The sequence below is a fragment of the Rhea pennata genome, chromosome 1 (assembly GCF_028389875.1).
Source record: "Rhea pennata isolate bPtePen1 chromosome 1, bPtePen1.pri, whole genome shotgun sequence".
NCBI classification, from domain to species: domain Eukaryota; kingdom Metazoa; phylum Chordata; class Aves; order Rheiformes; family Rheidae; genus Rhea; species Rhea pennata.
Window position 1 is genome coordinate 200,823,941 of NC_084663.1, and position 15,089 is coordinate 200,839,029.

The 15,089-nt window shown below is 38.7% G+C and overlaps 1 protein-coding gene across 3 annotated transcripts in view; it reads left to right on the forward strand.

The window, feature by feature from the left end:
- Positions 1–15,089, forward strand: part of PDGFD (platelet derived growth factor D) — a 148,237-nt gene that overhangs the window by 85,150 nt on the left and 47,998 nt on the right. For 2 of the 3 annotated variants that reach the window (XM_062567277.1, XM_062567279.1), the window contains exons 2-3: positions 4,535–4,739; positions 9,170–9,350. In XM_062567277.1, coding sequence (XP_062423261.1) covers positions 4,535–4,739; positions 9,170–9,350 — 386 coding nt within the window. The remainder of the gene's footprint in view (positions 1–4,534; positions 4,740–9,169; positions 9,351–15,089) is intronic. The other variant, XM_062567278.1, reaches the window with a different exon arrangement.

The window sequence follows — 15,089 nt, forward strand, 5'->3', positions numbered from 1 at the left end:
AAACAGGACTATTTTCTGAATATCAAACTGAACTTCCCTCTGTGTTTCACACCCAGCTGCTCTCCATGTAGGGGGAGGGAGGCAAGCACTTCTGAAAATCCAGCTGCTTTGAGCACATAAGTGGGAGCTCCTCTGCCTTGGACAGCTGGACTATCGTGTATAACATTATGTTTAAAATGAGTGTTTGGGTGAGAATTAAGAGGGGAAAAATGAGAGATTAGTTCAGATAAATAAAATATAGAGCAAGCTGCTTCCCAGTCCATTTAGTCTCTCTACTGGGAATTGCATCATTGAGAAGGATATCTCCCGGCCATCTTCCCACTCATCTTTCTTACTAGGTAGTCTCCCCAACCCTGCATATGCAGGGATATCTTTGTAGCTTCTGCCATCCAGAATACATTCTTTGTTTGTATTGCTTAAATGGCCTCTGTTTTTGCTTTATGACTTAACGCTTTGTTTTATTCATTGTGAAATGATTTTATATGCTTTTTAGTAAATGTGACAAGCAGTGTATTACCCATTGTCATCTTTTATTTACTCCCATAAAGCATTTCGGAATACAGTTAGTGCATGACATTCAGGACACTATGTAGTACTGCATCCTATTGCACTACAAAATGGGACAGTTCAGTGCTTTGAAAGAGTGTTTCAGCCTCTTCTTTTGTTTATATCTTTTCTCAAGGGTTTTCCTGTCTTTCTCCAAGGCAAGTATTTTGTTTCCATGAGTTCTCTCAGAGTATCTAATGAGGACAATGCTTGTCTCCTTGGAAAGGTCTTGTCATTTTAGTTTTACATCTCAGTTGCAACAAGAAGTACAGAAGTTGCTCAGATCACCTCAAGCTGTTTCCCAGATGCTTGGTGATTCATAAGGGGCCAACCTTCAGATGCTGAGTTTGTGCTGACTGTGCACCTGTGTCCGTCTAACTCAGTTAGCTCTGCAAAACTGTACTGAAAATCCCATTAGAAAACTCCAGTGCTTTTGGTTCCAGACCTGGCAGCATCCATGCAGTAACACACCACTTCTGATTGTAATGTACGACTGAATGAAGATTGAATGCAGTGTGTGTAGAGAGAGAAGTAACAGGGAACTACACTATTTCAAAGCTCTTGAAAAGTCTGTTCCAGTGTCAGGTGAGGGCTCTGAATGACTGTGCATTTATCCCATGTGAAGAGTTATAGAAACAGCGTTTATGACCATTCTCATCAACTGGAATTTCTTCTTGTACGGAAAAGGGAAATTTTCATACTGTAATATTTTTATATCTCCTATTTTACTATATTGAGAATTCTGCCCCCCTGCTTCTTTCAAGCCTTCCCTCTATAATGAGTTACTGCAAAATTATGAGATTTGCCATGATAGAGATTAAGCTTTTTAACATATGCAGTTTTATTTCTGCATTTACCTGTTCAACCTGGATACTGCAAAGCTTTGTCAGGCATTAGATTTCAGTGTTGATCTAGTCAACTGTGGTTGACTTGCTGGCAGAACATCCCAATCTGAGTGACTTAGATTTGAAGATAAAGAAAAACTGCAGTCAAGCCTATCTTCTGGTGATACAAGCATGCTAGTAACGTACTTACTCTACCTCTGTGCTGACTAAAGCACACAGAATTTTTGTTTTGAGGTATATAAAAGAGGACATTTAAAAGATACTATTTCTAGCATTCTAGTCTCAGCATTTTAGAACTCCAGATTAAAACCTCTGCTAAGACTGGCTAGAAAAAGGGAACCTTTCAATCAGAAGTATGAATCATGTTGAACCACAGAGTGAAATGTGTTCTGATAATGGGAGAACTGTAAGAGTTTGCTGTCCAGGAAAGAAGAGCAAAGTATGTATAAGGTTCGTCCTACATATAGGCTGAATTCTATCGTATTTTAGTGCAGTAACTTCTGCTCTGAATTAAGGCATGGTTGCTTCATTCAGAAGTTATGAATTTGTCTCCATCAAAACTGTTTTATATATTTTTACCCGTTTTCCCAGACATTTTGGAATCAGTCTTGTGAAATACTGTGTCCCTTTAGGTCTGCTAGGTACTTCCAGCATTCAAAGGTCCTCAGCATTTCAGCAGCAACTCAGTAGGATTGGTTGGACATTTTGTTTCATTCCAGATTAGGGGAAAGAGAAACAGAGAAGCCTTCTTACTATTTTCTAGGGAAAAAAAATAAACAAAATAAAATAAAATAAAATAAAATAAAATAAAATAAAATAAAATTGAGTGTAGATTCTCCTGGTGAAAACTGCAACCAAACTGGTTGTTGGTCTCTATTTTCACTGAATTGTCACTTTTCCAATGTAAAATTGCGTGGTGAAAAAAAAAACAAAACAAAACAAGCTAGTTCTGTGCTCTGTGATCTGCAGAGTCAAGGCCATATTAGAAAGGATGTGTCAAGAAATGTGGTTGAGAACAGTTCATCTTGAAAGAAAGGATTTTGAAAAGATGTCACAAATGGATCTTTGGAGATAGTTTTTACAGGGGAATCCACATTTTCATCTTCTCAGTTTCAGGGTGTTTGGAAATTAGAATTATTAGCTTGTCAGAAGAGTACAATGAATTGTTGACACACTACCATGCTATGCTTGCAGCCTGGTGCAGAGAAGTATGTACAGCCTGGAACCACTGAAGAGTAACCTGAAGAATAGATATACTTTCTGTGAAGTTTGTCCCATTTCTCTTTGTTCCTGTTTTCCAATAACATTTACTAAATAAATAAATTGCTTTTATTCAGAGAGTTAGAAAGCTACAGTGAACCTGAAACATTAGATTTTATTTTAAAAGACAGGACTTCAGTTAGTGTGTGTTACACATGGTTGTGTCACTTACTTCACATTTACTTCATTTTCTCATTGTTTTGTACTTCTGTTATATTACTGGGCCATGGTTCAGAAGTTTTGTGGGATGTTTTGGGGAGAGAGGTTTTCATTTATAATTGCTTAGGAAAATGGCACTGAAATTTTTCATTTTCTCCTCTTTATGTTTCTCTTTCTTAGTAGCCAATTCAGGAGAAGGCACAGTTTTAAATTTCTGTTGGTTGCAGTGGAACTGAAGGCTGACCTGACTTTCACTGCAGCACTCAGGCTGATGTTCAGTTTAAGATCAAAACATCAGAGTATTAGTGTTTACATGAGAGCTAGCATTTAAGTTCCCATTTGTCAGTAGAGATTCAATTAATACAGTTGGGTAGCTGAGTCAAGACCTTCCTCACAGTGTAGGCTGCGCTGGCTGTGTTGAGAAGGACCTCACTATGCCCACATGCAGGTGACCGCTTGAGACAGCACAGTGTAGACTGTGAGACAGCACAGTGAGACTTCTGCAGGGGCTGTAGGGTGACCTCCCTGTTCTCTTCTGGAGGGGCAGTTGGAGGCCAGGGAGGAAACGGTTGAATTTCTTAAATGATATTAGACATTTATCTCCCTGTGAGCAGCTGAACTGAGACCTAAGTCTCCACATTTTACAAGGGGAATTTGGTAGCCATCTAGGTAAATATCTCACATGTGAAGCCTTACATTTGCATGTCTTAACTGAATCCCACCAGGAGCTGCATGTTGCCTTAAATCGTTTTGATTTTCGAAATTTAACCACACTGGAGTTGTCAATGTGCTAAAAACTAGTTTTGTTTGCAGCTATTTGGAGCTGGGTGCCAGATTTCACTTTCAGTAACAGCTGTGCAATCCAAGGGCATGGTGCAACTGAGGAAACATTTTGACTTTCAGAGAGCTAGGTCTTCACTGGGAGAATTGCCACCATTGCTGTTATCCTTGGAGCTCAAAATTTCAGCAGTTGAGGCTTTACCTCAGTACGGGTAAACTTTGGGAACAATTGAGTATTTGCTCAGGCTGAAGCTGTGGAATTCTAATTAAGGATGGACTTTGATATTTCTCTTGAAGTTATTATGCAATAAAATGGTTGGTGGGCCAGATTCTGATATCAGTTATGTTGGTGTAAGAATAGATTAATTATTGGTACTAATGATCCGTTGACAGTAAAAGATTCATATTGAAGAAAAGAAATCAAAGTGTGAACTGACAGCATACCTGTGGGAGGAAATACTTAAGCACAGTAAACACATTTAGACCTGCACGTACATTCTTGTAGCCTTCGTATTGCTGCTTTCTTTCATGGGCCTCTCTTCCCAGAGCACCAAATTTGGGAAGCAGGGTTGTTTACCTTTTTACTTTACTCTGTCTCACATCATTGGGCTCATGCTTCCAGATGCCATTAAGGTTTAAATTCTGTCTTAAAAACAAAATGATGAGAGGGAAGTTATGTAATTAAGAGAGATGTAAAAGTAATTATATATTTATCATAAAATAAAGACTATACACAAAGAGTACTGTTGTTTTTATTCTTTAAAGGGGGCTTTACTTATGGGAAAAAAACACTGTACTTCTTATTTAACAATAACTGCTCTTAGACCCTAGTTTTTAAAGACTTTAAATGCAAATAATTCATGCTATGTTATAAACTGTTGTGTTTTTTGCCTTCCTGTAACTGGAACAACATACTAATTTCTACAAGTTGTGACTACTAACAGAGAGCAATCACCTCACAGACTTGTACCGGAAAGAAGAGACCATCGGCGTGGCGGGAAACGGCTGCCTCCACAGTCCGCGCTTCCCGAGCAGCTACCCCAGGAACCTGCTGCTGACCTGGCGGCTGCACTCTCCAGAGAGCACGAGGATCCAGCTGGCTTTCGATAACCAGTTCGGCCTGGAGGAGCCCGAAAATGATATCTGCCGGTGAGTGGACTGCCATCTTGCGTGGCGCCCTTGCAAAGGGCTCTCCCTCAGGGACCCGTGTTTGCATAACAAAATGGCCACCCGCCTGCAACTGCAAGCAAACGGCCAGTAACTGCGGCCGGGTCTGGGAGGGCCCTGCTCTGCGGGGTGGGCTGGGCTGGATGTGCGCCCTGAATTCGCCTGCCCTTCTTTTAATAAACCTAGCTGCCCTAGGCTTGGAGCAGTTTTGGTGGGTTTCAGTCCTCCTGTAATATTTTCGGTACAAAGCGCTTGTACACATCTTCCCTCAAAAGCAGCTGCCTAACAACTCAGGTACTACTTAAATAAGATTCTGTCCTTTGACACCTCTGTCAGGTTTCAGCCAGGCAGAAAAACATCTTTTTTCAGGAGGTGTAAGGCTTTGGGAGATACGCACCTGTGCATATGTATGTATTCAGGTCTTCTGATTAGTTGTTTGTTTATAATGCTATTCTTCACTGGCATGGTTTCTTTCATAACCTTTAAATATAGATCCACAAACAGTGGTATATTCTGCATGCTAATATCCAAATAGAGTACACACTAGTATCATCTGGCTGTTTTGGCTTCCCTTTTTTAAGCAAAAGCAGCTATAAGCTCAGTTGAGCTGGCTGCTTAACCCAGGTGGATAGCTGCTTTGCATTAGCAACCCAGAGCCGAGCCTTGCCAACATTCACTAAGAGTATAAATCCACGTTTTTTTGTTTACATTTCTCTTACCTAACTATCTGATCTGCGGGGGAGAGCAGGCCCACAATTCAACATGTGTGCTCTGAGAGCCGGATTGCTGCGATGCTGCTTACAAGAAAAGCTCAAGTCTCAGCTCCCAGCACTCCGCCTGATCATGCTCTTACTTACTGCCTTATCTATGCAGAGAACTGGGTTGTTAGGATTTCTGCACACCCAGCCTCAGCTTATCTTATCGTCTTTGTCAATTAATTTGCATTTATAGGGTCTGGCAACTCTACCTTAAAGGGAAGGTTTTTTGTTCATTTTTTTTTAATTTTCTTCATTACCAATAAAGAGAGAGAACCATTTCTGCAGATTTCTTTTCCATTTAATAATAAAAGAATGCAGACTGAAACTGGCTGTCCTACCCTGCATGTTTATTGCCTTGGCAGCTTCTGCTCTGCTCTGGTGCTGCTGGTCTGAGATCAACAGCAGTGTAAGTAATGACAGTTACCTTCTAGCACCACAAACACTTTCCCAGATTGAGAGTCTAATGCATACAGAAGTGGCCTGTTAATATTTACATAGAGGATAAACTATGGCTGACCTTAAATCATTTCAGCCTTGAAACATAGGGCTAATTTACTGTGGAAAAAGATGAAGTATGCTTTTTTAAGAGCCATTAAAGGTGGTGACATGGTGAAGGGAAGTCAAGTCAGGATCGACATTCTGGATTTTGACCATTTTGGAAAACAGTCTGCCTGCTTTTTCCAGCACAACTAATTTATGATGTAGAGAGAAGCAAAGACTTTCCATAATCTATAGTGTCTATAAAAGCTGGAAAAATATCACATTCTTTTCTGAAATAGAACTTTCCCTGGAGTTACTGGAAGACTTTTATTTGTATAGTGTTATTTCCAGAGTGAGGAATTTCTCATGGAGATTTTTTTTTAAAGTGTGATACATTGATATGGTTTGCAAAAGTAGATCCTTTCTTTAACTTAATACTCTGATGATCACTCTGTGCCTTTGCTTCCTTTCATATTTGCTTTTGACCTTATCTTTTCTTCCAAAAACATCTTAGTGTTTTCTTTCAATTTTGCATTAATGCTAATTATTGCAATTTGCATACTATTAGGACTGAACTGGTTGAAATTCAGTCAGGATGAGGAATGAAAAAGTAAATTTTACCAGCGCTGTTTCAGAAGGGTGGGAAATATTCAAGATGTTATAAAATTTCTAGATGTGCTATTAGCACTTCCAAAGGCACTTGATAAGAGATGATTCTGAAAAGCATTTAAATTACCCAGCCTTTGAGGCTCTTAGGACGCACAGAAACAACTGAGATGATTGCATGTACTTCCATGATCTTTGCAGCAAAGCCACTGCTGTTGAAAGCAGAAATGCTTCTTTTAAAGTCAGTGAATTTGTGCCAGTTTTGGTTTGCAGGTAATCTGGCTCCTGGCCTCAGGAAGTTTAGGCCGGGCAGGTAGTTTTCACTAAGGCATACAAGGTCATATTCAGTCAATTCTGCAACTTCTCATCTTATGGTAAATGTTAACTGGACAGCCTAAAGACAAGAGATGTTCAGCATCTCCATTGCAGGACAAGAAGCTAGACATACACAGCCATGGGGGCAGGAGTTATGAGCACTGGCTTAAGGCAGCATAAGCGTCCTTGAGCAAAGATCACCTTCAAGCAATGCCTCAGAGCTGCACACACTCAAGGTTGTCCCCACCAAACCAGGGAGAGTGTTGCTGCTCTGCCATGAGGATAGTCCAAGGGAGGACAGCACGGGCAGCTGGGAAGCCCTATCTGGGCACAGGAGTCTTAGGGGCTGGCTGGAAAACAACAGGGATAGCTCAAAGCAAGTTTACCTTTGTGTGGAATGAAACATTTTTATGGCATGAAAAATGTTTGTTTCAGCAGAGTTCAGACAGATTCAGTGATTTGGTTATGGTAAATCTGTTATTTTCTGTTCTGTGTAATTTGGGGTTTGTGAATGTAAAAGCAGTAATCCTGATATTTTCAAACTGTATCATACTTACATTTTTTTCACACGGCCTCTCAGCAGAAAAAGAAAGCCAAGTCTGTTATTTACAGCTCCCACAAGCTGAGCAGAGAGGCAAGCATTTGATCCACATACCCAAGAGGATAGAGGAACTCTTTGATAATGCATTTCTAGTAAGAATCAGTTAACAATATTAAACACCCTTTTGAGGGAACACATGCTTTGATCATAACAACCTTTCCTGAGTAAAGACTTCCAAAGTTTTAAGTTTTAACTGTACTGTGGAGATGGCAATTCTTTCCATTTCTTCTTCTCCCATCTCTGCGCTCTACCTGCAAGACTCCATCTTGTCATCAGCTCTCTCTCACCAGCTGCAATATGTAGGGCCTAATTCTGGCTCCACTGAAGCTGAGGGACTATTTCCCTCAACTTACTAAGTTGAGGGACTTAGTAAGATCAGGACTTTATTCTCTGATTTCTTTTTTATTCTCAGCAGCACCAAGGGAAATTAAATAAATGACAACAAGCCAGTGAATATAAATACATAGTGGTAACGAACATTATCATTGTGTGGCCCTTCAGGTCTTCTCATATCTGGTGGCTCAAGTCAACCACTCATAATGGAGCTGGTGTTTAAGCTCAGGGGCTCCGCTGCTGTGATATATATACCTGATGGCAAGCAAAAGTGTGACCTCGAACAGGGAAAGAAATGCTGCTACCTCTGCCGCCGTGGCATGACAGACCGCTTGTCTTTCCTTTGGTGGTAGTACCCAAACAAACAGAATGTAGGCATCCCTACTTCCGCTTACAGAGCACAGGCCAGTGATTTTCTGTTTGAAAGCCTGAAACAAGTCTTTCCAAATGATCAAACTGGATTATCATGCCACCTACCAAATATATTCTGGTTACTAACTTCTTAAAATATCTTGTTGCAGGAAGCCCTTTCTCCATACATTTCTGAGTGTGCAGAGCATAACCCTCTCCTTTCTGCAAGTGGGTGTGGTTCAATGGACAGTTTATGGGCTGGCCCCAGGATGCAGGACATTTCCCCTCCAACCCACTGGTTCTCCTGTGGGGAGACAGTGAGGAGCACGCGGAGCCTCAGCAGTCCAGCGCCTCCTCTGGTGTGTGCTCAGCTCCTGGCCATCACGGCATGGCTTCTTGTAGGCAAGGGGGTGTGAGAGGCAGAGGGCAGTGACTGCTTCTGTGGGTCCTAAAAAGCACCTTTCAGGAGCATCTGCTGTTCCTTTTCCCACATACCTCTCCCTTTGTAGCAGCAGCAGCCCAGCTTCAGCTCCACGTGGCAAGCACAAGAAGAGGAAGCCAGAGGCGGCTGCTACAGGGTAATTGTGGACCACCAGAAAGTCCACAAATGTTTGTGGCTGCTGAACTTGGGCAACATGCCTTAAATAATATTTTTTCAAATCTTTAAATTATTTATTGGCCACAAGAAACACAATGAGTATGTTTACTACTTTTAAGTGCCTCACATTGCTGTTTCAGCTTGGCAGAAAATACTGTCTATCATGTTCCAAGAGTAAAAAAAGGAGCTGTTTGAGAACTCAGACAGTAACTTGTAGTTTATCATGTTTTGTGCTAAGGAAGCATATTTGCCATTTGTAGTGGAGAACAATGGACAGTTGACTTTATATCTCAAGCTGTGTTCCTGTCTATTTGCAACAACTGTATGTAACCAAAGTTAGCAAAAATTAATCCGTCAAACTATTTCCCAGGTATGACTTTGTGGAAGTAGAAGATATATCGGAGACCAGCACAGTTATACGAGGACGATGGTGTGGACACAAGGAAGTACCTCCAAGAATAACATCAAAAACAAATCAGATAAAGATTACCTTCAAATCTGATGACTATTTTGTGGCTAAACCCGGATTCAAGATTTGTTATTCCCTTGTGGTAAGTCATTCAGCTATGTATGGATGAAAGACAGATTGTAGTGTAAAAGAACATCAGTACTTGAAGTCTGGATGGTGTAGCTAGCTGTATTAGAGCAAAACACTAATTGACTGAAAGCATATTCATTCCAGTAACTACATTAATACAGATCAAAGTAATTTTGACATCCTGTCATTAAATATAAGATAAAGTCAAGTCTAGGCCAAGATTTACACTAATAACATGTTTCAGAAGCACTAACACTTTCTGCACTGAGGCTGCACTTCCAGTGCCTTGACAGATGCCACAGAAATAGCAAAGAAATGGCTGCTTCATAAACTCCTTTTTTATTTTCATTTGAGGAAAATAACAATACCTTCAGGGGTTATGGCTGTGATTCTAAGTTAGATACAAAGTAGTTTATTCTACATGCAATAAAATTCTACATGCAAGACCCTGTGCTAAGGCTCAGACTGTATTTTTAACATTGTATAAATATGTTTCTTTGTATATGCAGTTGCTTTAGCAGTGTATCATGTACAGTTTCAATGAGATGAAAAACCTGGGTTTTTATTTTGATTTTAGGAAGCAGGAATACTCATTACTGTAAGTAGATTCTGATACAAATAGGTATTCCTTGTATTGTCCTGAATAATATTATAATGCTTTTGGTGCAGTGTAGCTCAAAAGAGGCAGATTTTGCAAACACTCAGGAAATGGTAAGCAGTAATTTATTATACTGTCATCATTAAGTTTTCATATATATCACAATTCTCATTCCATTTTTATTCAGTCTACTGTTATTTAACAAGAATAAGAAAGCCTGGAATAGCAATAATGTTAATGTAACAGGAAAAATCTTCTGTTTGAGTCATTTCACTTCAACCTCTTGGCTTTGCATGCATGTGTGCCTGAGTATGCTAAATAGAGTCCATAAAAGCACATTGTCAGGACAAGTCTAAAGCTGTAACGATTATACTCCCCTGCATTTGATTTCTAATGGAGTAAGGCATTGCACTGTGAGTAAATCCTGAGCACTAATTTACTCTAATTTGAAGGTAATCTACTAAGACTAAAATTAGGTGGAACAGTCTACAAAAGACCACTGGGCATAAAAATGAAGCAGTGAAAAAAACCTCTCTTTACATTGCTTGTATTTCAGTGCTGCCACAAAACCTCTGCTGCATTTAACAAGCTTTATTCAAGGCGACATATAACTAGTCTGATAGTACTAGGCTTTCCAAAAATGGATGTTATCATTCAAAACAGGGCACTCTCTTCCCTATAAAGCTCAAAAAAAAAAAAACCTACTGTACTATCTGTTTTTAAAACTACGAGCTAACGGAGAATTTTACAGTCTAGCAAATGTATTCATAAGAATATTCTTCAGGTGCAGCTTCTAAATGAAATACCCCTTTTTTCTTCTTTTGCTGAGAAGAGAACTGTACAGATGATTAGTGGCGTTTGTATATCACAATGAAGGTGGGGAATGTACTTAGCTGTTTTTCAGATTCCAAATAGTCCAACCTAAAATCTGCAGGATTAATATTCAAGACAGTCAGCCCTTATTTGATAGTCCTCTCAGTCTCTTAGAACTCAGTTCACATAGCAGATATGCTGAGCACTGCTGACCCCTGAAGGTTGAACTCATTGTGCATTTATAGGCAGCAAACCAGGAAGCATTAATGAAGCATGCAAAAACGTATGGTATTTTGTATCAGATGAAATGAAAGATCTTTAAATTGTTTTTTTCTTCCCTTTGTAACCTTCTCCATGACAAGGCTACTTTGGAGGCTTGCTTGGAAAACATTCTATAATGGCTATGCAAATCTTTATTTAATTCCCTGGGGATTTTCTGTTGTATTTGGAGTTTGGCCCTGCATGGCAGTGCTTTGTATACCAGGCTCTGATCGATAATTTTCCAAAGAAAATTGAAGCAGGCAGTTCACTTTGATTTATTGATCAACTGCATTTTTTGAGCTTGGTGCTAGAATGACTGAGTGGAGTTCTCTACGTTATGCATTCAGCCAAACAGCATCACAGCGTTGGTTGTTGGCCCTCCCATTTATGAATCTTCATTGAAGTCAGTTAAGTTCACTTAATTTGATGCAGATCAAGTTTTTACTTGTTTCAGCACTCTGCGTGAGGTGCAAATGAGGCACCACAGAACTTAGCGGAAACACACTACATTATCTTCAAGTACTTATGTATTTTCATTAACTTTACATTTCAGTATCACTTAAATAGACAAAAAGAGACTCATTTTCTAAAGAGAACATAAATTACGTCTGCGTCCATGAAACTCACATTTGCCCCTGTAAAAGAAGGCATATAAAGTACCAGTGTAGATGAAGATGTTTAGTCACTCACAAAGGAGGAGTTAGAATTGAGAATGACTCTGGAAAATTAGACTGCAAAAATATGTTGATGATTTTTAACTAGACAGAGCTCAAATCCTTACAGATGTATGGGAGTAATTAACTGCCCAAATACAAGATAAGAGACGAAAGGCAAGGGAACAGATCTGTGATGAAAAATTTGAACATCTAAATGCAGTATTTAGCAACTTTTGTTTGCTAAGCCTAGTTTCCTCTGCCTTTTTCCTTACTCCACCTCTCCCCATCTCTTAACATCTCTGGCTTCTGACCCTGCCTTCTGTGGGTTGAGGGACAAGGAAGGCTGGAAGGGAGCAATGGGGAGGTTTCTGAGGGAAGAAGGCCAACATATCTCTTCTTGTTGCACGTTTGTGATACCCCTCTCTCTGTAAACCAGAATGACTTCCTGGGGCTGGAAGCACCAGTGTGGAGCTGGCACTTACTGCTTATTACTGTTTATTACTGAGTGTGTCTCTAAAAGCTCAATAGGAGTCAGTAGTATCCTAATGTCAGTGAAAAAAGACAGTCATACTCTATCGCTCTCCGTCATGGTGCACAGATAGGTAAGTATGCACAGCCAGCAGCTTGCAATCTAGTCTATGGACATTTCACATTCAAAATCCAGAGCTGTAGTTGTGCGGTTTGCCAGCTTTACCCAAGTAAATGGAGAAATGTCTCCCTCAAACATCTTTTAAAACTGTTTTTTCCTTCAACCTTCACAGACCCAGAGTGAAACTTGTCTGGAGGAAGCCCAGGGCAGCTATTATGCATGAGCCTCACTTAGCTGAAAATTTGTTTGAAATGCCTCCCTGTCATTATCACTTAAAGTGCTTATTGCTCAAACAAATATTTTTTACCTTTCTTCATTGCATTACCTTAGAAACATTAATTTTAAGTATTCAAGGCACTGAAGTATCCTAATCTTTTTTTTCCTCACACTTTATACAGTTTTTGCATAGTGTACCACAATGAACATTTCAAAAATATTTGTTACAAAAGAACATAAGTTATCTTATGTTTCTTACACAGTTGTGAGAGGGAAGGCAGGCACTGCCAGGAGGGAGGCCACAGAGTTGCAGGCCTTGAAGCAGATGGCTCCAAATGGTCCAAATCTCCACTAATACATCATTTCATTTCACTGTTGCTTTCAATGCAGTTACTTCAACTGAGAGATCATTGTTTGTACTAAGGCTTGTAGCAAGTAAATATTCAGTAAGTATTGGGAATACAGCATCAACTATTTTGAGGTTTATTAAGGTCAATTAAGGTACACTCTTACACATGGATGTAATCTTATCTTGCCTGAAGTCAATTTGTACAATCCTCTTTTTTTCCCTGAAGTGAAATTCTTTAGAATTCTTTCTAGAATTGAGTGTTAACGAGATTGAACCCCACATTTTACAAGTATGTTATCAGAGATACGTACTATAATAATCAAGGAAGTAACTCAGGTACATGTTCCAACAATAAAGGTGAATGTTTTCAATTAAAATTCCCAGCCTTGCATCTAATTCCATTTTAATGAGACAAGTAGAAAATATTGAGTCCTATTTGATAAAGTTTATTGTAAAAGGGACATATTTGCTATATATTTTTAATAGTAAATTGTTACTGCCTTACTAATTGTTTTCTTAACCCTAAGTGAAATGCATATTTGGGAACAGATCATTATTGGAAACAAGTGTTTCAAGAAGCTTGGAAATACATAATCACAAAGAGTAAGGCACTAGAAAATGTGTATATATGCACAGACATACATGTACAAAGACATAAGGTAAAAACATGTATATGTATTTACTTTTACATCTTTTTATACGTACATGCACATTCAGGTATATGTTTTAACCTTTATTTTCTTTTTACTATACATCTTGATGAGGAATCATCACATGGCTTCAACAATAATCTTTGTTTATCTTAGTATAGTAAACCAAAAATGATGTATATGGTGCTAAGCAGGAGAACTCCACAATAAGTGAAGTTGTCTCAGAATAAACTTGTGTGTCAGAATGTTCAATTCCTAAAGTAATTCTTGCTTGCTTGAAATGATATTCTTCATATACAGGAGTCTTAAAGAAATGAAAACTTTGTGTTTTGATTCATCATATGGAATTTTATGGTAATTAGTTTTTGCTAAACATCCAAGCTTTGGGTTACTACTTATCATAAAGAACATTGGTCACAAAATGGGGAAATGCACCACAAACAATCCAATAAAATGTAGTTGTGTTCCACACACACACAAAAAAAAAAAAAGATTGAGCAGAGAAACTTAGTTCAAACACTAGACTTAAACTGTTTGATACGTGCCTGTGAAGCTCACAAAGAAGCACTAAAAATTCAAAGGACAGTGAGATAATTAAAGCATTCAGAGTAGGAATGATCCTGATACTCGTGCTCATAGTTGAGGTTTTATTTTCAATGACTGACTCTTTTCTTTGCTGATCTATTTGCACAAGCAATGCAACATCAGAATGCAATTTTTATATAAGTCAATAAATACTACCTGTGGACACGTCTTTGTAAGAGTTAGCATGATAGCAAAATGATTGAGCTACCAGAATGAATATAGACTTGTGAATACCATAAAGGACTATTAATTCTAGTCTGATCTTGTACATGTATATCACCGGCCTTGGAACTGAATCTGGTTCAGTAGTTGCTTGGGTCTTTGCCATGATGCTTTTGTTTTAACTTGTCATTTCTTTCACGGAATAGACATTTCATTTCTGTCTCCAAGACAAAATATGCTGCCTGAAAACTCATATAATATATCTCATGTAACAACAGACAGGATAATGGTGCATGAATACATTCAGTGCTTTTAGATAATCCACAGAAGTATTCCCAATAAATTGCTGGGGGAACCAAAGGGGAGAAATGGGAGGAAGGCATGTCTTAGTTAATAAAGTAGTTGAAATGAAATAGTACTTAAAATAAAGAGACAAGAAATGTACATCTGGAAACTTTATTAGTTGTTCTTCTGATATTCTTTCTCTGATTTAAGTTTTGATTATCTGTATATGCTAAACAACAAAGATATTTTTATAATACTACCCATATGCAAAACTCAATAATTTATAAAATGAAACTTCTCTTAAGTTCTGGCATAAAACTATTCTCTGTGTTTTTGCTCAGGGCATATCCCCATAAAATTATCAGCTAGAGGCTTTTCTCAGGAGAAAAATAATTAACTCCTTTCTACTTAGGTAAAACTTACCCAAAATCTTTAATATTCCTTCTCCAATTTTACATAAGCAGATTTACAAAATTATCCATTGTCTTTACTTTTGAAAGGTGTTATAATATTAAAAAATAATATGGACTGCATGTTAAAAAAGATACTGTCCTTCAGTGCATCTTGAGATATGGAGCATCTTAGAGT